Below are 27,855 nucleotides of genomic sequence, written 5' to 3' on the forward strand. Positions count from 1 at the left end.
GGGAATTGACCGCGAAATGAATTGAATTGACCGTGAAGTGAGGGGGAATCGCATGGAATTAACCGTGAAATGCATGGAATTGACTGTGAAGTGATGGGAATTGACCGTGAAATGAATGGAATTGACCATGAAGTGAAAGAAATTCGTCGAAATTGACCGCAAAATGCATGGAATTGACCGTGAAGTAAAGGGAATTGACCGCGAAATGAATGGAATTGACCGTGAAGTGAAGGGAATTGACCTCATCTTCCAAACACCTTACTCTTCATCTTACAAACACCTCTCTTCTTATTTACATAACCATATTTTCATCTTCCAAACACTCTTCATCTTCCAAACACATCTATCTTCATCTTTCAAACCTTCAAGATTTCTCGTGGATGTCTGCGTTTGATGGGAAGGCTTGGACAGATATGATTGTGGCATTTTTGTTACAAAATATATCGACATTTTGTGCAGCGATCAAATTTTATTAGGGAGAGACTTGTAGTAATTCACTCTCAGCTTTAGGAACTCAATAGCCTATGATTGCCTGAGTAACCACAAAATATGATATAGTTGTCTTAGGCATGAGAGGAATCGAGAAATTTTGTGGGAGCACCTGTAAATTGTTGTAAATGATGTCTCGAACACATTAAGGGTGAAATGATGTAAACGATGTCTTGTATATTTTGTCATAATTTTGTAATAAATGATGTAGTCTTAATAGTGATTTCATTATGAATGGTGATTTGTTGTGTATTAGATAATTTCATTTACTCCGCGGTCAATTTACTTTAATTCATGGTTAATTCCATACATTTCATGGTCACTTCCCTTCACTTCATGGTCAATTCCGGCAATTCCCTTCACTTCATGGTCAATTCCATACATTTCACAGTCAATTGCCTTCACTTCACGGTCATTTTCATTCATTTCATGGTCAATTTCCTTCACTTCACGGTCATTTCCATTCATTTCACGATCAATTCCGGCGAGTCCCCTTCACTTCACGGTCAATTCCATGCATTTCACGGTCAATTCCCTTTACTTCACGGTCAATTCAATGCATTTCACGGTCAATTCCATTCACTTCACGATCATTTCCATTTGTTTCACAATCAATTCCGGCGATTCCCCTTCACTTCACAGTCAATTCCATGCATTTCACTGTCAATTCCCTTCACTTCACGGTCATTTCCATGCATTTCATGGTCAATTCCGGCGATTCCCCTTCACTTCACGGTCAATTCCATGCATTTCACGGTCAATTTCCTTTACTTCACGGTCAATTCAATGCATTTCACGGTCAATTCCCTTCACTTCACGGTCAATTCCGTGCATTTCACGGTCAATTCCCTTCACTCCACAGTCATTTCCATTCATTTCACGGTCAATTCCGGCGATTCCATGCATTTCACAGTCAACCTATGTATGTATCAGACCGTCTATTTGACATTAATTTAACAGTGTCCCATGAATGCTGGATCAAATTGAAAGTCTAGATTGAGCAACTGGATTGTCTAAAGAATCACTCAATCAACCCTAATTATAAATGTGTTTATGTAATCTAATCATTTAATATTGTAAAGTTACAAAAAGCTAATATCAGATCTACCCTACATAAAAGCCCAAAATTTGAAAAGTTAAAGGGGGAACTTATCTTGGGAATTAGGCAGATGAGAGACGATGTTAACTGCCCTACAAGTCGAATTGCAACATAATAACTACCCTTGATACACTTACATCAAGCAATATCTAGAAGTCCAGATATACCCTATATCTATAAACATCTACAGATTGTCGCTTGACAGTCCAACTCGTGATTTGCATCAACATTTTATACAAGTAAATATTTCAACCAGGTCTTACTACGATACATGGACGAAACAGAAGAAGTATAAATCATATCCGAATTCAAATGCGGGGCCCACCAAAACCATTCGAATTCAAATGATGTTGGGCCCCCGTGAAGTGAAGGGAATTTGTCGGAATTAACCGTGAAATGCATGGAATTGACCATGAAGTGAAAGGAATTGACTGCGAAATGTATGCAATTGACCGCGAAGTGAAGGAAATTTATCGGAATTGACCGTGAAGTACACGGAATTCGCCGAAATTGTCCGTGAAATGCATGGAATTGACCGTGAAGTGAAGGGAATTGACCTTGAAATGCATGGAATTGACCGTGAAGTAAAGGGAATTGACCTCGAAATGCATGGAATTGATCATGAAGAGAAGGGAATTTGCCGGAATTGACCATGAAATGCATAGAATTGACTGTGAAGTGAAGGGAATTGTTCGCGAAATGCATGGAATTGACCATGAAGTGAAGTGAATTCGCCGGAATTGTTCGTGAAATGCATGGAATTGACTGTGAAGTGAAGGGAATTTGCCGGAATTGTTCGTGAAATGCATGGAATTGACAGTGAAGCGTAGGGAATTGACCGCGAAATGCATGGAATTGACCGTGAAGTGAAGGGAATTGACCGTGAAGTGAAAGGAATTCACCGGAATTCACTGCGAAATATACGGAATGAAATAGATTTTCGACTATTAACCTAATGGAATCTTGAAAAATAACCATGTTGGTTAGCTAAAGTAGCCTCATTATGGTTTAAGAAATATGTTTATTAAATGAATAAAAGGAGAAAAAAAATTTATATGCTTGTATATACATATTTATATAAATATGTATTAGAGAAAAATGTAAGAAGGAAAAAGTTCTTTTTGTAAAATAAAAAATAAAAATAAAAATAAAAAAAGAAGAGTAGAGGCTGCAGGGGCACTGGCGGTACCGCCCGAGAAGACTTCTTTTTTTTTTTTCTGGGGTGCAATCCCCATTTGTGGGTCCCATCATAAGGTATGTGTTATATCCAAACTGTCCATCTATTTGGAGAGCTCAAATTAAGGCCTGAGACTAAAAATAAGATAGATCTAACTATCCTATGGACCACACTGTAAAAGACAGTGGGGATTGAACGTCCACCATTGAAACCCTTTTAGGGGTCACAGAAGTTTTGGATCAATATGAAATTTGTTTTTCCTCTTCATCCATGTCTTTTTGACCTTTTGAATAGATTGGATAGAAAATAAATGGTATGGTGGGCCCTATGATATTTTTAACAGTGAAAATCAATATCCCCGCTACTATTTGTAGTGTGGTCCAGTTGATTTTTGGTTATGATTTTTTTTTTAATAATGCTCAGAAATGATCTCAAAATATGGATGAACGTTGTGGATATAATAAATACATAACTGTGGGACCATGTAAGTTTGATCTCTCTTGAACCGTTCGTACAAGCGGGAGTTCGTGGAGCGTCAGCGCTCTCTTCACGCACCAGCCAATCTGCTTTCGAAAGGAACGGAGGAGTATTTTCATCGGTAGAAAGTCATCCATACAGCTGGGGCTTATTCTTTAGAGCTAAAAAATGGGTCGTACAGTAGGAAATATCTCCATCCAGGTCTGTGTGACCTTTTTTTTCTTTTTTCTTTTTCCCTTTTTTTTTTTTGCCCCTTCGGTTAGCTTGTTAGTACGCCCACGATCAGTTCACACTTCACTGTTATCCACCTCTCTAGGGAGTCGATACCGAGAGCTCGGTGTTCAAACGAGGTATCTTCCACTTAGTCTACCACTTGGGCTATGGATGTGGGTGTCAGGTCTGTATGAACTTATTAACAGATTGGATGACAAATAAACGTTACATAGGCCTTTGGGAAGTTTTAAATGATGCAAATTCAATCACCATTGTTTCCTGTGGTGTGGTCCACCTGAGATTTGGATATGACTCATTTTTATTGCCATGATTTAAAATGAGCTTTCAAAACGGTTGGACGGTGTGGATATACAGAAAATACGTCAACGTGCCCCCCACGGTCAAGGCCATACCCACTAAGCTGTTACCCTTCCCTCACCTAATCCGGGCCCGACGTTGACACCTTGTAAGGACGGGAATCGCCACAATCCACACATGGATTGTATGGCTGCTGATTAAAGTGAGAGGAAGACCTGCAGAGGCGCTTTTAGGTGTCGCATGTCATGCAACCCCATCTTACCATTTGTGCAGTGCACGCAGGTATTTTATTCTGACAAGTGGGGCCAATGATTCGTTAATCCAAACCATTGATTTGTTCCACCTCAATGTTGATGGACCATGAAAAAAATATATATGCGGTACTATGACTGTAAGTTACGATGTGGAAGAGGAATACCGAAGTGGTCCACATTAAAATGGAAAATGAGCAAATATTGGTGGATGGGATATTTCAATATAGGATAGTTTTTGAACATGTTCTTTAAATGGTTTGATTCAATAGATGAATGGTCTGGATTATATATTCATGGGTCCCTCTTAGCAGAATAAAAATCACGTGTATATATTGGAAATTCTCATGTGGCGTATACTGTATTTTATCCATGCACTGCCGTCTGCCGTGAGCCCCGGGTTGCCGTGAGCCCCGGGCAACGGTAGAAGACTCATCTTACTGTCCGGACGGACTCGGTAGTAGTCATTCAATTCCCACTGTTTCCTTTGGTGTGGTCCACTTGTAGTTTATACATACTTCAATTTTGGTTTCATGTATTAAAATGATTTTAAAAAACGGATGTACGGTATGGATTTCTAACAAACATCACGGTGGGCCCATCTAGCATCCCAACGCAGGGAGAAAGGCTTTCACAGGAAATGCGCCCCCGATCATCACATCCTCCATGAGAGAAGAGAGTTTCTATCCGTTGATTTTTTAGCCGAACGTGTACGATCCTAAATAGTACAATCAATTTTGGTGTCATGTAGTAAAATAATCTGAAAAAAAACAGATGGACAGTATGGATTTCTCACAAACATCACGGTGGGCCCCACCTAGCATCCCAGGCAGGAACTTCAGCCTTCAGCAGGAAATGCGCCTCCGAGTATCACATCCTCCATGAGAGAAGAGAATTTCTATCCGTTGATATTTTAGCCGAACGTGTACGATCCTCAATAGTACAATCAAACCTTTTTACCTTTTTTTTCTTACAAAAGGCCCATCTTGTCCGTTCATGCGACAATCGCGTGCTTTGCAGCTAAAAATCTGTCTTTTCCCGCGTATTATTTCAATCCTCATTCCATGCACGCGAACTCCTGCATGGTTGCATAGCTTCTCAGTAGATTCACATACACAGTACCAAAAATCCCAACCCCTTCACTCCCTATATGAACCCCTCCAACTCACATACACAAACACATCTGTATACACAAGTAAGAAAGAGTGAGAAATCCCACATAACTAAGATGCTTCACATCCTCTTCCTCTTCCTACTCGCCATCTCATCCACTCATGCAGCTGTCCAAGATTTCTGCGTAGGAGATCTCACAGCCCCAGAAGGCCCAGCTGGCTACTCTTGCAAGAAGCCCGCCAAAGTCACCGTCGCAGATTTCGTATTCTCCGGCCTCGGCGTGGCTGGCAATACGTCGAACATCATCAAGGCAGCAGTGACTCCAGCATTCGCAGCCCAATTCCCAGGCGTGAACGGTCTAGGAATCTCGATAGCACGGTTGGATATGGCCGTAGGTGGGGTGATTCCACTCCACACACACCCAGGTGGATCGGAGATCCTGGTTGTAGCTCAGGGCTCGATCACAGCAGGGTTCATCTCATCAGCGAATGCCGTCTACTACAAGACTCTTAAGAAAGGAGATATCATGGTTTTCCCACAAGGGTTATTGCATTTTCAATTGAATGCCGGTGGTATACCTGCGATTGCTTTCGTTAGCTTCAGTAGCCCGAGTCCAGGCCTCCAGATTACTGCCTTTGCTTTGTTCGGGAACAATCTCCCTTCAGCTTTGGTGGAGAAGACTACTTTCCTCGACGACGCTCAGGTGAAGAAGCTCAAGGCCGTTCTTGGTGGGACCGGCTAATCCTACTGTGATCTGGGTCTTCTTCTTTTTTCTTTTTCTTTTTCAATTTCTACTGTTGTTTTCTCTCTGTAATATGCTTTTACAGAGGTGTGTGGGTAGGAATTTTCTGATTAATGGTAGATGTATCTTGATCTTTCTCTATAATATGTTTTTACTAGTGTTTAAGGTTGGATTATTACAATTGTCACAAATTCTCACTTGACGCACGTGCCAATTGGAAGACGTGTGTGATCTGAGCTTTCTATCTTGTTGGGAATAAGGTTTTGATCTTAGGTGGACCATAATGCAGAAAGTATATCAATGGTTAAAATGATTTTTTTTTTTTTCTGGCCGTCTGTTTGTTTTTGAAGAATGAGGCCCACCTGATGGAAATATCAGTTGAGTTACAATTTAGGTATGAGATGGATGGCTGAAGAAATTTTGGCAATTTTGTTATGTTTTCCTAAGTCATTGTTTATTTTCTAGGAATGTGGCTTGTTTTCATGAGTGGATTGGACTGGTATCCGGGCTGGGGCGTCCACAGGGTGGGACCCACCTGATGGATGGCTTGGATTGCAGATGAGGTTGGTTTGTAGATGGGCTCTTTTAAACGTTTGTTGGCTAAGAAAAACTCTCGGCCCTGAAGTAAAGAGAGATAAGATACAATTTTCTGACGCGTATTATTCTGTACTTGTGGAGTTATGTTTCGGAAGATCCAAACCGTTGATCTAGTGAAATGGGAAGGATGGCCTCAAATATCTTCAAAATCGAAAGATTCTAACGTTTTGATCAATGGCCCAGAAAAAAAGATGGGTAAGAAAATTATCCATATCCAAAAGAAAAATAGTCAACCATCAGAAGGTTGACATTTATATATTCGAACCATCAATATCGAATCAATCCAAACCACCCAATTGATGGGCCACCTCTTGTAAGTTGAAATATACGCTGAAGTTGGAAAAAAAAGCACAAATCAAGCTGTCTTATCTATTAGGTGTGATGGTTCGGTGTAATTTCGGTAAAAGCATGGTAAAAGTATAATTAAAGTACCTTGGTTTTCAGGCAAAACTCAACCTTGTTTTAAAGTGAAAATTCGTATCACCTTATCATGATGCATGCATTGTATCCTCCTGATCCATTCAATTTTTCATATAATGTTAGGGCATGAGCACAAAAAATTGGAGCAGATCAGATGCTCAAGTGGACCACATCACAGAAAACAGTGAGTTCAAAAGGGCGTCATTATTCCCACTGCTTCATGGGGTGTGGTTCATTTGAGCTTTGGTTCTGCCCCATCTTTGGGGTCATGCCCTACAATGATATAACAAAATGAATGGACGGTGTGGATATATTGCATAATGGTGGGACCCATAGAGTTTTGCCAGGACGTGGGCTGAAAGTCGGGCGGGTTGGGTCGAATTACCCTAGCCCAACCCAACCCAACCTCAGGTTGGGAATTCTCAACTCAAGCCCAACATAAGTGGGCTCAGTCAGGTTGCTTGGGTGGATACATGCTAATATTTTCATTATTATATTAGTCTATCATATTTCAATAGATGTCTTATTTTTTTGTATATGTGATTTTATTAATTATACATGTAATTATTTACCATAAAGAACTTCATTTTTTCTGAACAAATAAGCTAAAATATACCACAACTACTCTGAAAGTCTTGTTGTGTAGCTCACAATCTATCTGGGAAAGAGAAATTTGGTATATCTTGTCAACTTGAGTCATGAACGTGGACCAATGAGACTCGATGGCATTCAATTATAATTTATAACTTATATATCCATCGGGTTTGGATTGGGTCGGGCAACCCGAGACCTCAACCCGAGCCCAACCCAAGTTTTGCCCGAAACTGAACCTGAGACATCCTGCCCGAGCCCAACCCAATGTCGGGTTGGTCACAGGTCGGTCGGGTTGAACCCGCCCAACTTTCAGCCCTACGTGCCAACATCCGTCAGCATCTATCAACATCTTACAATGAAGCTTTCTTTTTCTTTTTCTTTTAACATTTGATTACCTCAAATCAAACAAGCTCTGTAAATGTGTGCTTGCACTTGCAATATACAAGCAAAAACCAATGAACACAAACAACACCCTAAATTGCCCTGAGTCGGTAAAAAAACAGGGTCTGTAATTTGCATGGCACAGGCATGTGAAGGTAGGCTTACAGAGAATGGATTGAAAATGATTTTGGAGTGACCCACAGCTAGGTTTTTCATGGGTCCCTTTAAATCCTCTAAAATGTGCCTATTTAGTAAAACTCAACAGGCACAATCCTTCCACAAAATGTAAGTTTGCACCTCTTGCCCAACCTATCTGTCCAGTAATCAAAAGCCCCAACTGTTCCACCACTGCAATTTTTATGTAAGTGTGATTGACGAGGTGTACCATTGATCGATCAAGCGGTTCATGCTGTCTATCATGTGCACATATTAATGGATGGTAGAGATGGTTTGTAGACCGACTTTATATCATTTTGATCCTCAGCTCATGTGATTAAGTGTCTGCTGTGTTCACTGAAACAACCTTCTTCATCTTCAGTAGTGATTATCAGAAACCATCTAATCATGACTGCAGAATTGCAAACTGTGGAGACAACCATCTGCTAGATCAGTGGCCCCAACACATTGACATGAAACAACCGTCCGATCATTATCTGATGCAGGTTTCGTATATCGAAGGCAACAAACCCAATCATCAATCTATACGATAATGGTTTTTAAATGACAAAAACATTTGGATTGCTCCAACAGCATGCAATGCAGGTGCATTTTTAACAGCTAAAGCCAAAACAAAGCAGCCCAAAAAGGAAAAGGAAAGAGAGAAGAATACAGACATTATCAGAAAACCAGAAATGAATCCTGGGCTCCCATTTCCTGTCAACCGCACGTTATTCCGTGTAGGAAGAAATACTCTACAGCTCCAATGGCTGTATTTCCTGTTTGGATCTGTTATTACATTCTACATAACCATGAATACAATAATGCACAACACCGTTGTGGAAACAATCAACAGAAATGCGAATAACACTTTCTAGAACATTGAGTCGTGTAAAAAAAATGTGGAATCATACATCTTCATGAAGTTGCACATGATGGCATCCTCCCCCAAATATCAGCTTCATCTCGGCGTCATCACACAGTTCCTTGAAGCCTTGAAAGAATTGATCCGCCATACAACTGCATCTTCTAATCGAAATAGAAAATACCCACTTGTCATTCTGTTGGGGATGTGGAGTTTTAAGCTTTGAAATTCATTCTCCGATAATGCAATTGCACTCCAGCTGCACTTCGAGAACTCATTCTCCTCCTTGGGTTGCTCTTCAGCTGTTTTGAGAACTATTCGAGCCTGTGGTTTTTCTTAGCATCTATTTCCTGTCCTGTTGTCTTTCACATATACAGCCCGGTAATGGGTTCGCGTAGAAACTCTCCTCCAGCTTCGGGAACTCTCCGGGCTCCCTTAAATATGGATCTCCGATCCGGTCCTTGTGCAGCTTCCTCACTTTGGAGCTGAACTTCTTCCAAGTAATCTTCCCTTCGTCGAATTCATCCACAAGCTTTACCAAATTCATCCTATGGAGGCAGCAAAAAAAAATAAAAAATAAAAAATCAATTGTAGAAATACCTCGATAAAGAGAGTGAAAAGGTGCTCTAGAAATAGAAATGCAAGGCACAGAAATGTAACAATGAAATTCATGAAAATTCAATACAGATGGTAGAAAAGCTGATGCATCATGAACAAAAAATTCGCTCATTTGACCACCTGACTATCCAATTGGTGTACATTTATCGGACGGTTAACTGAAAACTATCTAATGGTCCTTGTCCAAAAAACAAGTGTCCGTGAATCAGAGGTTAGGATTGTTCAACCAATCTGATTTAAGGACTGTAATTTACCAACATTGTGTCACACAATTATGCCACTTCTAGTCTTCTACAATTTCTGAGTGCCAGCTTATCAAGAGTCATACACTGCCTGAGTATCGTATAAATCCCCTAAAGATGGATAATACATCTACAAACTTAAGATAAGTGGTGTCCCAGGCATTGGTGCCATACAAGTGGAGGCCAGCGTTTGGTGATCAGGACCACTGATCTGATGAATCACACTGTGGAAAGACCATCCTCAAAGATCTCCCTGATGCAACAAATCGTAACCCTCAGTCAGTGGCCTTCAAATAGATGGTCCCAATGACTGGATTGGCTCTTAATCTTCCATCTTCCAGCATGGTACATCCACAGCTACCACGAGTGTACCGAACTAGAAATGATGCATCTGATGTGTGTGTGTGTGTGTGTGTGTGTGTGTGTGTGTGTGTGTGAGAGAGAGAGAGAGAGAGAGAGAGAGAGAGTGAAGAAAATAGAAATGGTACAATCAGAGTTCCAGATCTCTGATCGAGGACATTTGAGAATTAATGTGATATGCTTAAATCAAGGTATCAATTTGCAAGCAGGTAAGGTATTTTGGAAATAAATGGTATAAATGGGTTGTGAAAATTGAACCTGATGAGAGGAGCATTTGGGGAATAAGCGGTGTCTATTAGATTTTTTTTTTTTTTTTAATGAATATATAAATAAAAACCATATTACTTGGCTTAGAAAGTCCAGCAGAGGTCGTCAGAATTTTACCGGTCCGGGTTGATGGTTTTCTTGAAGTCCTCGAAGCGCCGATGACCCTGTACAGCCTTTGCCATATTCCCATCATAGGTATAGACGAATACATCACTCTGAAGGGCAACCACGTAGTCCAATCCAGCAAGCATGTTCTGGTGATTCCTGAAAGGATTCAGCTCCTCTTCATTTGAAAGAGTCGAGTGAGAGTAGATGTTGGGGAAATCATCAGTAAGATATTGCATGCTGCCATTTCCATAGGCTTCACCAGCCACCAAGTAGATTGGGGTGCTGGATGGGAATCCCAATCCTTTGAGGAGAAGGGAAGTTTCCCTTGGGGTCATAGGGCAGCCTCCTAACTTCCTTCTCTCTGATCCATCGATCTCTTTCTCTTTCCAGTGGCTAACTTCATAGCGCATCCGCCGAAGCTCTTCACCTTCTTCTGATGTCAGACTATGGTCGCAACCCGTAAACGCCAGCATATCTTTTTCATATCTGAACAAATCGAAAAAGGAGAAAGGGATGGAGATGAGAATAGAGAAGTTCAAAAACATCGAAAATCAATAGGGCTGGACTATCATGTGGTTTCCACTTTCTTAATTGAGAGGATCCATTCCCCACATACATGGCACAAATGTATGCCAATCCAGACTATCAAAATTGTGGGCCCTATCATAGATGGAGAATGATCACACTAGCCAGACAATCCTAACCATCCAAGTGGTAGCAACCAAATGGATAGTTGGCCGATGTCAGACGTTTATGATCATCTGATCCGTTTTATTCTTTGGGGCGTAATCTGGCTGGATTGATGATGCATAGGCCACGTGTATGCAGATGAATCACTGCCATCCAAACAAATGGTGGAAATGCACATGGTAGTCGAGTCCCGAATTCTCATTTATGGCCTGTTTCGTAGATTGTAAATTAAGTCCAAATTATAAAAAGAGAAATGAAAACTTCGTCTGCCTGTGCATGTGGTAGAGTGCAGCCAATGAAAACATATTGCAGTTGTCATTGACTGATAATGCTAATTGGAATGATTAATATATAATATATAGATGGCACCCTAATCAACCAGTATCGCATATATGATCAGTATAAGTTCTTTTTTACTTTTTTATTGACAAATGAACTGCATGCATGTTTATTCATAATGGATAGAACGCCCTGATATTTTGACGCTGAATAAAGTTACAGAAAATCCAATATTCAAGAATTATATCCCACTCTCCAGGGAATACATCCCAGAATGGAAAAACAAGGAAGCAGCAGCTGCATAGAGAAGGATTCTCATTCAAGGATGCCCTCAGCAATAACCAGAATGAGTAGTTGAGGAAGATGATATGGAGCGGATTGCTCCAGTTAAAACAGAGAAGAGGAATATCTATGACCCAAAGAAGCTGTTTTTTATTAGCAAACATGATATCAGTGCTGGACAAGCTGTCGTGGTCATGCTGACCTGGATCAAGCTATTTGAGCCTAGCTTTGTGGTGTTTTTTGCCAAGCACTGGGGAATAAGGATGGATTATCCAGCACGTGGCACATGCAGGGTGCTTGAAGATGTACGATGGCACATGTGGGGCACTTGACGATGTACAATGACACATGCACAAGTACAACTTGACACATACACAAGTCTATTAATTAATAGAAAACAACTCTCTTCCTTCTTGTCACAATGTGGCATCAGGAACATGGACCCTCTTGATAAAATCTTCGTTACGTTAAAAAAAAAAAAAAAACGACAATTTTATTGAAGAAAAGTAAGTGAAACAACACAACTGACGGGTTCAGTGACCCTCTTGTCACTCTACTCCAGCAATGACAGAACTCGGGAAAAAAATAACAAGAGCAGAGAAGGTTACAAAACACCCCCAGTCCATTGGTTCAATGACAATAGATCCCAGATCCCCAATAAATCTTCCATGTGTCCCCTCCACTCTCTCTCATATGATATTCTTACCTATGCTAGAGAAGGGTTACTTTCATTCAGTCCACGAACTACTAAAACTGATAGAATGAACAGAGATTTTCATCGAACAAGTGGTCCAGAAACTTTGGCAAGCACCTGATTGCATGGGACAAGGTTGGTTGTCTCAAGGTGTGCAGTGGTTTGTGAATTCACGATCCACTTACCCCGAATCAAGCCATGGTTTTTTTTTTTTTTTGAAAGATGAATCATGCCATCGTTGCCAAACTAAAATGGCAAATTGTTTCTATGGAGGACTCTTTATGGTTCAATATCATGCTACGCATACCAAAGAGGTAAGAGACTGTTGAAAGTGTTCCCGAGAGTTATGGATCCTTGAATATGGAAGCTATTACTTGAACACAAATCGATTACTTATGACCAGTGATTGTAGTATCAATACTATCAGCCGATACTATCGATATCACATGTAGGCGATACGAAATGGAGCTTAAATTCACTTTCTTCCCTGTATTTTGCAATGCTTCCCAAAATATCACAATTTATCAACGATATATTGATACATTGCAAAATTTTCAAAATATCACAGTTATAAAATCCTTTGCATCATCAATACCATCAATGCGTGTTGTCAATATCATCATCAGCCCCTATGCAAAAAATTTGGAAATTTTGCCAAAATCCATTCTTTTGTGATTTTATTTTTTATTTTTTCTTTGGTTACCTTAGGTGATTTCAATCACTCCTTCAATTGTTTGGACAGAGAAATTGGGTGTGGAAATCGAGATTGGAGAGCATGCAGTGCCGGAAATGAAATCAGTGGAAATTTCGGTGCAGAAATCGAGATCGAAGAGTGGGCGGTGCTGGAAATGAAATCGGTGAGTTCTTTCGAATTTGAACAGTCTTTTCTTATTTAAAATGCTTGTAATCAGTGGAATGAAGTTCATAATCCATGATATTGCATATTTTGCATGCTCGATCATGGATTTTGGCATCCAACTTTCAAATTTAGGAAAAATGACAAAAATTGGGGAAATTCCAAATTTCACTTTTGGCCTACGATTTTTGACTTTCATACACGTCTTCTATGATCTATAAATTATATATGAACTGATTTTAAAAATAATTGCATCACTTCCACCAAACAGTGCATAATTTAGGTCCTTATAAAAAGGAAAATTATTATGTGTACTTGTGATATTTTGAGTTTTAAGTGTATAATAGTGTCTTTCTTTAACATCCCTGAAGTTTCATTAAAAATTCGACCAATTTCCCAACATTTCCCAAAAAGAATATTTCTCATGCAATACCTCATATGTTTCCATATCCCAAGGGTGGTGGTACATGAGTCGATACCGATTCTGAAAACACTACTTATAACATTATCAAGCCAAGGATATTAACACATTCAAACAGGATCAAGTTGGACCACTTCCCCTACCTGCATATCAAGCTGAGGGATAGAGTGAATTATCTAGGTATTAAGGCAAGATTGAGATGATAACCTTATAAATCAGACTTGGCCACAAGTCCATATCAGATCATATCTATTTCCCATCCACCTTGCCCTGGCCCTAATAGAACTCTTTGGAAACTCGAACTGTTTAGCAAATTTTCTATGAGGTCAGCCAACAGTCTTACATGGTTATCTGCATGCTCTTTCCCCTAGAAGCTTCTTTGGAAAATCCAATGACCCAATGACCCCCCATAATCAAATTGTTCCTGTGGAAAGCTATTCATTATAGTCTTCCAACTTCCAAGTTTAAGAAGATGCCATGGTATTGCTAGCTGTGTTTGTAGAAGTTGTGGGTGTTGCCTTGAAAATATTGGCTGGTATACTTGTGCAAGGAACACTTGGTCATGTTGTCCTACTTTGCATAGGTTGAACCCCCTTCGAACTGCATTTAAAGGCCTGGCTCCTGTGCTGGGATTGAGCGGATTCTGACACCAAAAGGACTTTAAGCTTAGCCATGAATGTTTTCTGACAAATCTGACTTGCCAGAAACCCCCTCACATCTGCCAAGCTGAACCCCCTTGTTTTCTTTTTTGCCTCAAGTTCTGAAATTATACGGTAGTATGGGGCCATCTTTTGTGCTTCCTCTCTCTCTCATTGAAAAGAAAAAAGATTTATATCCCATAATTAGAGCTGTACACGAGTCGAGCCGAGCCGAGTATTGCCCAGCTCGTGCTCGGCTTGCACTGCCCGAGTCCCAGCTCGTACTCGGCTCGGCTCAGCTCGGCCTTCGAGCTCGAATGCCCAGCTCGTGCTCAGCTCGTCTGAGTTCGAGCCGAGTTCGAGCAAATATCGAGCCGAGTTCGAGCAGAGTTTTCGGCAGGAACGACTGGCACCGAATGGGAGATTGAGGCGGAGGAGAGGGAGATGGTGAGGAAAAGGATACGCCAGAGGAGACGATGCTCGGCACGAGTCTAACGATGGATACGCCAGAGGAGGAGGCGCATCAACTCCCTTTCCCCTCCCCTTCCTTTCCTATTGACGAATCTTGAGCTATTGTTTCCGCTGGATATTAATGTTGGTTTGATCTTTCTCTCTCTAGAAATGATTGCACAAGCTGTCTTTCCGTCGGACACCTGATCTCTATGAAAAATGGGCCACGCCGTGAGGATTAGTTGCTGCAGAAATCAAGCTGATCTGCTCATTGGGTGGGGGTGCTGCACATTGATTGGGTATATATACCCCTAGTCGAGTACCGAGTCGAGTCCGAGTCGAGTCGATTTCGAGTACTATTCGAGTCGAGCCGAGTCGAGCAGGGTCAAGCTCGTGCTCGGCTCGAACTCAATTCGAGCACCAAAAATCAGCTCGTGCTCGGCTCGAACTCATTTCGAGCCGAGTCGAGTTGAGTATTTCCGAGTCGAGTCAAGCGAGTTACCGAGCTAACTCAGCTCGTGTACAACTCTACCCATAATGGCCATTATGTAACAGTAAGCTCTCTCTCTCTCTCTCTCTCTCTCTCTCTCTCTCTCTCTCTCTCTCTCTCTCTCTCTCATTGAAAAGAAAAAAGAATTATATCCCATAATGGCCATTTTGTAACAGTAATCTCTCTCTCTCATTGAAAAGAAAAAAGATTTATATCCCAGAATGGCCATTATGTCGGTAATGGTGGGCACCCTTACGTGTTACGGGGCCATACCAGCCATTATGGATAAATGGCCTGCAATGGACCGTTATGGGCCTATATAGGATTATTTTTTTCAAAAAATAAAAATAAAAAGGCCAAAACAGCAGTGGCTGTTACATCCGCATTACCGTTATTCAATACCTTTATCCCACCCACTTGATGAACCTAATTATGTTGCCTCTGAAAAGATAGCACTGAAGGACTTACATATCCGTGGAGGATGGATCATTTACATCTTTGGCGGATGGTACCTTCTAAATTCTAATTGGAAAAATATGTTAATCAATTAGGATCAAACAATTGATAGCTACCTCATGGAAAGGCCCTGACCCAAATTTGCAGCAAGTGGGTCTTACATTATCACATGACCCCAGGCTGTATTTTGTGTTTTGATCTGTTCAAGTGGATCAAACTCCAAAGTTCTAGATAATTTTCATTGTGAATAAGCCATATGGCCATGTGCAAGGGAGACCAAGAACTGCGCCAGCTAGGAGTGAGTTGGTGCAAGTTGAAGGCTTTAAGGCCATGTTTGGATATTAGGGATTCCATGCCAAACAATGGAAAAGGAAATGGGTTTTCCTTTGATGTGACAATTTTTATTGTTTGTATAGGAAAGAAAAGGATGGATTCCACTAAGCAATCATTATAGTTTTCCATAATTTGAATTCTTGGCACAAGAAACTAGGTAACTGTTATGAGAGGAATATGATATTTCCACTTGCTACCCAAACTAGAACTCTAAAATTAGAATCCGTGTTTCAATATTACTCATGGAAATCATCACTAGACAATTATTATGTTTTCCCATCCTTTCATTGAATTCCACATATCAAAATATGCCCTAAAAGGGCAAGGTGAAGGCTCAAAAGGACATGAGTGAAGGTAGTAAGAAAAGACTCGATGAGTCATTTTCTAACTGAAGTTATGGCCCTTGATAGAGTGGAATGGTGGAAAATGATTTGTGTATCTGACCCTAGTTAGTGGGGATAAGGTGTAGATGATGATAATGGTGACGTAAGGCATATGACATCTGCAGTTTACAAGAAAACCATGATAAAATAACCCAACACTAACTTCACTTAACCCCACTTGCTAAAGATAGTCGTAGTTTTTTCTTTTTCTTTTTTTGAAAGGTAAAAGATAGTCATAGATTAACAACCAAGCAATCTTAAACTCTAACAAAGCTAAACAGCCAAGCAAACTAAACCCAAGTAATACTTGAACAAATAAATTCTAAAATATGCTAAAACTATAAATATTAGTGGAGACGGCCTTTCACTCCTCTTGGAATACAACCTTATCCGCGAGGTTGAAATGTGGAAACCACTCCGTCAACGAATTCTGTAGCCCAACCTATCATCCATTAACCATAAATAGAAGTATGATACCAAAATAGAAAGCATCTGATTCATTCTTGAGTTTGATATATACTCTCAAGTTATATATTGGGAACCTCCTTGTCCAAGGAGGTTAGCATTCGAAACCCATCCATAGCGCGATAAATAAAAAACAATTGTGGATGCAGATTGCCTGCAACCACGGGCTGCAAGAATATGCAGATGTGGGCCAACAAAAAAGCATCATACGCACCTGTCAGATGCAGGCCCCACAACAAAAGGCAAGGATTTATGAAATAACGCTTTTGCGCTTTTCATTGCCCTTGCATCTGACAGGCACACATAGTGTTTTTCATTAAATGACGTCAGAAGTAGCAGGGGATTCCTTCAACTCCCTTTTGCAGGTAATCCATGTCCAACAATAGGTGATGATGGTTGAAAATTTGGATTTTGACAACATAAACTGCCAGTTGCAGAGTATAGTGTTGCTAATTATGGGTTGTCCAACATTTTTGGATCACTACTTCCTTCGATGCCATATTGCCCTAATTGGACTAGGGAATGTTTCTTAATTTGTGGCTGGTTTTACAACCAATTGATCATCCAGAGAAAACCATGATAACCCTAACCCGAGTCTTAACCACACTTAAACCAACTTAATGATAATACTCATAACTTAAAAATGAAGTAAACTAAACCGTAATAATCCAAAAATACTAAACTCTGGATTATATTAAATTCTAAAGACCATTCTATCCACAGAACTTTTTATGGAGTGTTGCTCTAATTTTGACCATCCAAAAACTGCTAATGGATTGGAGAATCGTGAACTTCCAATCGGCATGATTTTTGGGTTATGGCTCATCTAAGAGGTGGCCCACTGATTGAATGGCACAAACCAATCATCATTATCACACTAATAAACAGTTGTAGGTTGCAACCATTAACCAAAATGCTACCGCTCGTGATTGTTTTATTAGTACTATGGCAAATATCTTACTGTATCAAGACTGATTCCAATAATAGTAACAAATTGGAATTCAAAATGCAACTGGTGATACCAAAAATTGAAGAAGAGAAATGCTACTTGTAGACATTCTTTTGCGAGCACCAAAAAAGCACCCTGCATGTGCCAAGGTAGCACATATGCTTGATATCTGAGCTGCTCATCAGGCAGGCTCCCATGGTGAATGTGCTCTAGCCCAAAAACCTGGCTAGTGCCATCAGGTGTGAGTCACACAAGTGCTTTGAATGTGGACCACTGACTGTCCTTCTTTTCAAGTACCAACTTCTTTTCCAGCCTGACATGTGGACCAGCCTATTTCTTAAGTTATGGAACATTCACCATGGGACTCACCTCATGAATAATCTGGACCATGCAGACATGTTGCACTTTGGCATATATGTGTGGCACTTCTGTTTGGCATTCGTTGATTGGCATCCCTCTAGTGATGTAGAACCCATGCACAAAAAGTTGTACAACTTGCCTTAAGTGGAGAGCTATGTAAAGACTTCCATTCTGATGCATCCTTGAAACTAAGGTATTCCCAAGCTCTTCAATTGGGGCTGCATACTTCAATGCTCTGTAGTTGACGTGGCATCTCAGCTTTTGTATAGAATTTGAAAGCCCATTGTTCGCAAGCCGGGAGTCAGTATGAGTAAAGTAAATGACTCTGTGCTGTTTCAAAAGTGGGAGGACCTCCAATTTATAATAACTGACCTGAAAGACCGCACCTGAGTTAATCAGATGTTATTGACTTCTCACAAGGTACAGTAAGGGAGGTAGTGTATGGTCTTCGGGTTTAGGACATGTATAGCATCCTCAAGCCCTCAATTGGTACAAGTGGAACCCAAGGATTGGTTATCCAAATCATTGACCTGATGGGCTCCACCATGGATCAATCACGCCCCGAACATCTATTCGATTGGAAGATCCTAGGCATCCAATCTCTGCCCTTCTTTCTGTTGATTGTAGGCACTTTTCTGTTAATCATCTGTTTGCAGCTACTTATAGAAGGGTAAGAACTGTCTCCATCATAGAGATTTTTGGAGCATGGTCCAGTGACACTTCAGCCTGTCAGATAGACAGTTGGATCACTGAATCATCGGCCCGACTTGTACAGACTGCAGGCTCAAGGATACTACACATCCTCAACTCAGAGATCATATAATTCCTCTAAATAAGAAAAATGAACCAGATTCAACCTTGGACCAAGATACTGGGGTCTTCATGAAAGGTTCAACTTCTCTGTATGCAGCTGGCAAATCTTCAACTATTTCAATGTCATACTTCAGGGTCTCTATGAAGTGCTGCCAATCAAACAGATCTTTGAAGCCACTGTAGAAAATAAACAATTTGTCAGATTTTGATGAAGAAGAGCACTGCTTAGGCTAGTAACTGTAGCAGTATTTTCAATCCTAGTCTCTCCACACTTGCTGATGTGGAACGTTTCTGAGATCCAGGCAGTTTCAACAGGGAGGCCCGACTTTGTATGTACCATGATGAAAAGTCAGGCATGTCTGATCATGAGGTGGGCCGCACATGTACGTTTGTCAATCCTTTTCAACCAGACTGCTTTTGGGGGCACAGGAGATACACAATTGTGCCAACCTGAACAACAGCCAGATCTCACAAACACATGCCATGTTAGCATGCATGGTGAGAGTAAACGGAATCCTACTCTCATCAGTAGACATTGGATTTCTAAATTTAGTAATGAACAAATATGGCCATGATCTAGATCTGAACAATCAATCCAATTGCAAAGAGACTTTTGTAGACCTTTCATCAGCCCAGAAGGAGGTGTGGTCAAGCGAAGGAAGGACAAGTGTGGCCTTCATGATCTTAGCAACAGCAACCATATCGCAGATCTGCATTCTAAAATACCATCAGATAATTGTGGTGTAAAATTTCAACAAAGGCCTACTTGAATAGGTACGAAGTAGTCAAACCCCAAATCTCATCTGATTCAAGCCACCATTTGCATTTATGAGAATGTATCCATTAGTCTTCGCATCCAACTCTGCACAAGAGAATGATGGCAATATGTTATAACCCAGTTGACGAACACATGGTAAACATCCTATTTAATAAGATAATTATATACTCTTCGATCCAAGGATATGTATAATACCCACAGGTCTATTGTGTGAATGAGACCATGGTATGGTGATTGGTGATCCAGAACACTGATATAATGGGTCCAATAGTGAGGATCTTAACCCAGATGCAAGTGGGACCCTAGTATGGTGATCCAGAACACTGATCCAACAGGTCCCGTAGTGGATAGATCATGATCCAGATATCTCTCAATGAGACAATTCTAACCCATCCATTATGGCCTGCAAATGGACAGTCAAGTAAAGAAACACAACAACAGTCCACCTCCGATCCAAACATGGAAAAAGCTTGGATGCCTAGGATCTGGAGACTTTTGAGGATGGTCCATCAGATCCATGGTCTTGATCACTAAACCGTGGGCCCAATTTGTACCAGCTGAAGCCCAAGGATACTATAATATATGGAAATGGTCCGTCAGATCAATGGTCTGGGTCACTCCTAACTTGTACATATCCTCAGGTCAAGGATCATTGGTTGATCATATCATTTCTTTTTTAATACAGCCAACTTACTCCTGCGACTCCTAGAGTGATTAATGCACTGAGTGAAATTTTCACTGTTTGGCTTGGACCAAATACCCGAATTCTGAAAGAAGAAGGAAAGTTTTATGATTGAATGACCTCTACAGAGTAGAGGTAGAAAAACATAAGTTAGGCAGGCAGGGAATATGACTTACCTCAGCCACGTGGTTTTGGACTGTGACCCTTGATTCTACAGTCATTAGAGTCCGCTCACTGTCACTTACTTCCCTATGCCCATGGTCATGAGAACTTGAAACCATGTGATCAGTTAAGTAAGTTCGTGATTCCTAATCACCACAAGAAGAAATTAGATAAAGACCAAATGTTTCTCAGAAAATGCTGCCATGAGCTCGTTGCACATGTTTGAAACTTGAAATTCAACATGCTACAAACTGATAATGTATTGAGAAATGAAATCTCGACAAACAAATATCCAAATTGCAAACAAGAATAAAGCTCAGAAAATAAAAGATGTAGAGAGAGAGAGAGAGAGAAACCGGAACAGCATAACAGAAACGAAGTGAGAGACGTAAGCATACATACTTAAAGAAGGAACTGGCAAAAAAAGTACTGCAAGGGTAGATCAGTCATGGGATATTTTGACACCAAAGTATGGAGATATCAAACAAGAACCTAAGGAGATTTGCATGAAGAGGATCTTCAGGGCACGCATACCAAACATGGCACATGTGTGCGAGATCCCGACCATTCATCAGATGGGCTCACTGTCATGAGATATTTATAGCAATTTACTTTTCATATCTAGAACCAGATCAGTAAAATAAGCAGGACTTTTCTCCAAACTCTATCCAGAACCCTGGCAGATCCAGGCTTGAAAATCTGGTGCTATTCGATAGACTCGGACTTTCAATCACAGCGATAGAGTAAATCTGCTTCCTTCCTTTGCAGGGATAACTCAAATGAGTTTGAGGCCACTCAGCTAGCAATATCACAGCTCATGGTCGGTTGCCAGTGCCTTGATTTGATTCTATTCAAATGTTTTGATGTTTCTCCCACAACAAAAGCATCTTTACAGTCGTATGACTCGTATCAGCCTCCTTCCCACACGTCGCTTTATTTTCACAATTTCTTTTCAAATGCATAAATACTGGCCATACTATATCCAAGACCCATTGCATTTGTGTAACTGGAAAGCAAAAGTACCCTACAACACCAGGGTGGAAACCTATTCGACTATTACTCATCAACCAATCTCCTGTTAAATTCCCAATGTAATGAAATGCCCTTCGCACTCCTTTTACTGGAAAACCCATCATTGAAACCCGCTTTCAAGCATTAACCTCCTCATAACGGGTCATGAAAAGTAACTAATTACTTTCTCCAAAGAGCTTTGGATGATTGGATCCCAATCCAGAGAGTGGTGGCATGCAACAAGCCGGTCCAACAAAGGCAAGCTTTGATTGCAGTAACAAAGCATTGAAATCGACTAGCAATAGCTTCTCATAGAGCCCATGGCTAAAAGGCGATGCGAACACTGAACTTGGTCACGTCTTATTCTAAAACAATCAAATTCTTTGTAGAAAACCAGCATAACATTTCCTCGTCTATAATGAAGATCCACTCACTTTAAAGACAAGCTGATTCAGATGGGTTTAGGATAAGAAAATCAGGAACAGTGTAGTTTTGCTCCATGACCCCTTGAACACTCTCAGTTATAGATTGACCTTCGATCTACCTCCATCAGGCACTCTTGATATGATCCCTCATGGTCAGCGTCAGTCAGCAGCATTCATAGAAAAAAAGGAGTTCTGGAGGCTCATTTAGTGGTTGCATTCTCCATACGCTTGCTGCATCAGTAACTTCCATCCGCCCATGCCCGTGTTTCACATGAGAGAAGTTGCTGCCCGGGAACTACTTTGGAAACTACAGGGTTTGTGATTCATCTACTTGTAAACATTCACCCCATACGCTGATCATAAATTCTCTCAACTCTCAACCATATTAATTCAAGGATCCCACAGATTGTGCATCATGCCATGTCAACGTAACAACACAAAGCCCTTCTAGAACAATGATCAGAAAGTCCCTCAAGAATAAAGATATTGACGGAGTCAACTCAGACTTCCCAGGAGCATGGTACCAGATCCCATTGTCCAAAATTCAGAGTCTTGGCAGAGTTGGATTGTAGAAAGTGAAAGACTGATTTCAAACATCGAATCTGAGTTTGATGATATCTCTCGATGGAAAATCCAATAAAACATCTCCATATGTTTACCCATGATTTTGAACATTCTAAAGAGAATTATATGATTCCAGACCTGAGGATAAGACGCATGTATACTTGTGTTTTCAGTTTGTACAAGTGGGGCCCATGGTTCGGTGATTCAGAGCATTGGTCAATTGGGTACCTTGATGGATGATGGATCACGCACCAAGAGTCCCCTTGAAAGGACAACCCCAACCTTTCATTTCGTGGCCTGCAACTAGATGCTTAAAGATAGTAGAACACATTCAACTAAGAAAAGGACCAACCCAAGAAGAGAGTTTCTAGCAGATTTTTGGAGAATGATCCATCCATGATGGGTCACACCAAACCAACAGTCTGGATCCCTCAACCATGGGCTCAACCCATCCAAAGTGAAAATCCAAGTACACAGCCATATCATCGGAGAAAGAATGCTGTAAATTCCTCCATTCTAAGAACTTCACGAAATATCAGAATAACCATTCATTCTCCAGTGACATGAGAAGGGAAAAAGAGAACCATCGGAAAAAAGAAAGCCAATCAATGTTTTTCCATGATTTATTTTCCAGTTCCTTAAAATATAATTGGATAGTCAAACCAATTAGGGAAAAATAAAGTAGAATTTCTTCAGACCTAACTGTAAAAGCAAACCAAAATCACAAAATAAATTAATACAGAATAAGGGAAGCAGCCTTTCTTGAAATCTTTATTCCTTCTCTTTATAGTATTTAAAATGAGAAATGATCATATACATTCCTATATGTGAACTTCCACTTACAACCCTTTCTTTCTAACCAATATGTCCCATATGTAAGACACCTGAGCAGCATAAAAGATGGGCCACACCACGACAGTAACCTGTTATGGAAATCAAACTGATCCACTCATTGGGTAGGATACAAAATCAAAATCAACATACATCCAACAGTATCACTCAATGTGTGGCCCACGCAATGAGTGGCTTGATCTCATTTTCATGCCAAGTGATCTTCATGGTGGTGCCCACCTTTTGCAAGGATCGGATTTCTTACACATGTGACATGTCGTCAGGAAAGTAAGGGGTGGATTTGAGTTGTCAACAGTGCAAAAAAAAAAAAAAGAAAGAAAGAAAGAAAATATTCATGACAGAAAACTCTCCTCATTGCAAAGTTCCCAGATTTTCTTTTTCTTTTCTTTTCTTTTGTTTGTTTTTTTTTTTTTTTTTTTTCCGCCCCCTACTTGTTTTAAATGAAATACCCAAATAGTTCCAGATTCAACAATCACCAGAAATATTAATCAATAAAAAACACGCAGAATTATCAATACTCTGTAACTGAGAGGGTTTTCTTTAAAATCCTCTCATTCCAAACATCAAGTAATCTCGACAGTCACACAAGTCCAACCACCACGATCAACTAAATTTGGCCAAGAAAAAGAAAAGAAAAGAAAGAAAATACAAAATATTGCTTCTTCTTTTTAACTTTTTCTATCAAGATATTCCATTACCAAAATCACTCCAATCTATGCCAGTTTCTTTTCTTTTCTTTTTTTGGTAAGAATCCGACCTCTATCAATCTAACCACCAAAAACAAATAATAATAAATAATAATAATAAATTTTTAAAAAAGGCATTCACTACACAGAAATTTAAATAAATAAACAAAACAAGAACCCACATTCTACAACCATCACATATCTATACCAATCTTTTTTATTTTTTCCTTTTTCTTTCAAGATCTTTCCATTACCTAAACCCCTCCAATCTATACCAATCTTTTTTTTCTTTTTCTATTTTTGGTGAGATATTCAACATCTATCAATCTAACCACGAAAAAAAAAAAAAAAACAAGTAAAATTTATTTTTTTTTTGAAGCCATTTACAACATTAAAAAATAAAATAAATAAATAAATAAATAAAAACCGCACCACATTCTACCAACATACATCTATATTTAATCTTTAAAGAACATCAGAGAACATGAATAACCTACAAAAATAAAACATGGGTTTTGTTTTTCTGTTCTTTTCTCTTTTCTTTTTTCTTTTTTTTAAATCTTCTCATCATCAAATAATCTATAAAAGCATGAAAATAAAAACATGGGTTCTTCTCAAAATCCAATCAATCACCAAAACCACAGCAATCTCGACCAATCTAACCACACAAAAAAATACAGAAAATAAAAATAATAAACTACATAAAAATGAAAAAAAAAAAAAAATCTTTTTTTAAAAAACATAAGACTTGCCTGATAATTCCACTCCCTTTCAACAGCAAATCCAAACCACCCATTTGCAGAGATCTTCAGAACCCCCAGAAAAAGACAAACCCCACAAAAGAGCAAGAACATCCAATGGCCCAATCTCCTCCTCCTCTCCTTTGGATCGACAGGAGACGTCAATCCGGCGTGCTTCTTGAACGGATTCCTGTCGTTCCCGTTCCCATCGATCGAAGTGGCGGTGGTCCTGGCGTTATCGGATCGAGGAGAATTGACAGGAAGATCAATCTCGAGATGAGTTGGGTTCGAGGAGGTGGCGTTGGTGGAGCGTTTGAATGAATGGGCCCGGCGAGTCATGGGACCAGAGAATCGAGGGCTGTTGATTCGATGGGAGAGGCCATCTGGAGTTGGGTTGTTTGGGTGGTGTGGGAATCCCATCACAGGGCGAAATGGGATTTTGGGTTTTTGCCTTTTTAATGGCTTTGAAGCGCCATTAAAGTACACCAGCAAGAGAGAGAGAATGGCGGGGATTTATAAATGGACAAGGAACTCAAAAGAATATCGGAAATGCCACTGTCACTGTAAGAACGAAAGCCCCGCCAGCATGAACTCGCGCGAGTGAGATGGTGTTGAAAGGACCACATTTTGCCTGTGCAACGAAAAGCTCCGTGAGCCCCACCGTTGTTTCTGTAAGACATCCACACCGTCCATCAGTTTCTCCATCTGATATTAGTATTTAGATCATCATAATACGAAGATAAATAATTCAAGTGGGCCACATCGCAGGAAACAGAGGGGATGTAGAAACCCGGCTTTGAATCCTTCCGGTGCGTGGAAGTACTGGATTTTATTGGCGAGGAGGTCGTGAATTTCATGGGGCGCGGATTTACAGCTAAAGCCTTTCTCGCGAAGTTCCCGTGGTTTTTTGTTTTTTTTGTTAACTTGTTGGTACACCCTCGCTTTCAGTTCACACCTCACTGTTAACCAACCCCGCTAGGGATGGATACCGAGACCTCAGCAAAGTTTCTGTGCTTGGATGCTACGCTAGCCTCAACATGATGTTTATAAAAAATTTACCCATTCATTTGTTGTTCTGTATTATTTTAAGACATTAGGCAAAAAAATCAAATAGATCCACAACTCAAGTAGCCACACAAGAGAAAATGATAGGGATTCAATGACCACCGCTTAAACATTTAATGGGCCACAAAAGTTTATTAGTTTATTATAAGGGATAATAGGTTTTTTGTTTTCACTTTATCTCCGTGGGAATGGGCTTATAAACAATTTGGATAGCATATAAATGTCAAGGAGGAGCCTCGGAAAGTTGTTTACGGTGAGAACTCTTTCTCCAAGTATGGCCTTTTGAGTTTTGGATCCACTTTATTTTTTATCAAATATGATAAAATAATTCGAAAAATCGGATGAACAGTGGATGTTTAAAAAACAACACGGAGGGCCCCACGTATCATCCCAGAGGAACTTACTGCTAAAGGCTTTCGGAGGAAATCCGGGTCCGATTTTATGAGTAAGCTGATTGCGTGCTGAAGCTACCAGTGGGGGCCACTCGCTGCTATGGACCAACTCGCTACTTGACGGTGGTGTTCTGTGGGCCCACCACGATGTATGTGATTTATCCATTTCCAGATTATTTTAGTGCATGAACTAAAAAATAATGGATACCAAATCTCAAGTGGACCACATCATAGGAAAAAATGATGATTGAACGCTCACCATTAAAAACTTCTCGGAGCACTTAAACTTTTATATCAACCTGATATTTTTATTTTCCTTTCATCCATGCTTGTATGGCCTGAACAGGTTGGATGGCAAATAACCATTACAGTGGGCTCCCAGAGGTTTTTAATGGTGGGTGTTCAATCACCACTTTTTTCTATCATGTGGTCCACCTTAAACTTGGATTTTCTTCATTTTTGGGCTCATGTCCCAAAATAATGATCCAAAATGTATGAACCGTGTGTGGATAAAACAAATACATCATAGTTAGGCCCACAGAACGACGTGGCTGATGATCCAAAATGTATGAACCGTGTGGATAAAACAAATACATGGTGTGAGGCCCACAGAACATCGTCACTACTGCCGTGTCTGTATACAATACGCGTTCATTTCATGAATATTTCAATGTTGGGACCCATTCTCGTTGTTTCCTGTTGTGGCCCACTTAGTTTTGTATCGCTGGATTTTTGTTACGAGAAACTGATGAATGGAGCAGTAGGGTGGGACTCGCAGAGATTTTTGTTACACGGGCCAAGTGTTGCAGGAAATCCTCATTCTTGCTGCACGTGTGAGATATCGAATCCGTTCATCAAAGGATGACATTTTGAAAATGGGATTAAGAAAAAATACGAGGATGACTGATCGGTTGAGCTGCACTTATATTATAAAAACGAACAGTTACGAAATAAAAGACAAACGGTTCGTATTTGATGCGACATTGTGGCCCCCTTTGATTTTGGAATACCTAGATTTTGATTCAAAGAATGATAAACGGTGGGCCTAACTTGATTCGTGGATACGATTTCTCACACGTGTGTAGGCGAGGCCGCTTCACAATCTCACTCGCGCGAGTCTCATATGCAGTGATTGGATGACAAAGACATATTGGCTCTTACCAGTATTGTACTGTAGCCCGTGTATGTCGCAGGCGGGGGCGGTTTCGGTGGATCCGCAGATCCGGTGAGGTCGGTGGATCCCTAACTGCGGGGCCCACTTTGATGTATGTGCCTTACGTCCTTCCATTTTGATCGCTCATTTTAGGGCACGATTAAATAAATGAAGCAGATCCGAATTTAGGTAGACCACACCACAGGAAACAGACGTGATTGAATCCCTACCATTAAAAACTTTATGGTGTCACAGGAATGTTTATTTGCCATCCAACCTGATGATTAGGTCAAATGGAC

At 40.3% G+C, this 27,855-nt stretch overlaps 2 protein-coding genes across 2 annotated transcripts; one reads left to right on the forward strand and one right to left on the reverse strand.

The window, feature by feature from the left end:
* Positions 1-5,191: 5,191 nt before the first annotated feature.
* Positions 5,192-6,054, forward strand: LOC131251705 (auxin-binding protein ABP19a-like). Its single transcript, XM_058252604.1, has one exon. The coding sequence runs from the start codon at positions 5,253-5,255 to the stop codon at positions 5,877-5,879; it is 627 nt and encodes a 208-aa protein (XP_058108587.1). The 5' UTR covers positions 5,192-5,252; the 3' UTR covers positions 5,880-6,054.
* A 2,651-nt stretch (positions 6,055-8,705) lies between these two features.
* LOC131251706 (O-fucosyltransferase 35) lies at positions 8,706-25,437 on the reverse strand. Its single transcript, XM_058252605.1, has 9 exons — positions 24,959-25,437; positions 20,683-20,814; positions 20,519-20,591; positions 19,838-19,908; positions 19,668-19,756; positions 19,091-19,223; positions 18,373-18,605; positions 10,497-10,973; positions 8,706-9,440 (listed from the first exon to the last, which is right to left on the reverse strand). Exons 1-9 carry the CDS (start codon positions 25,364-25,366, stop codon positions 9,236-9,238), a joined length of 1,821 nt encoding a protein of 606 aa, XP_058108588.1. The 5' UTR covers positions 25,367-25,437; the 3' UTR covers positions 8,706-9,235.
* Positions 25,438-27,855: the final 2,418 nt, after the last annotated feature.

Source organism: Magnolia sinica, chromosome 7, assembly GCF_029962835.1.
Source record: "Magnolia sinica isolate HGM2019 chromosome 7, MsV1, whole genome shotgun sequence".
Lineage (NCBI taxonomy): Eukaryota > Viridiplantae > Streptophyta > Magnoliopsida > Magnoliales > Magnoliaceae > Magnolia > Magnolia sinica.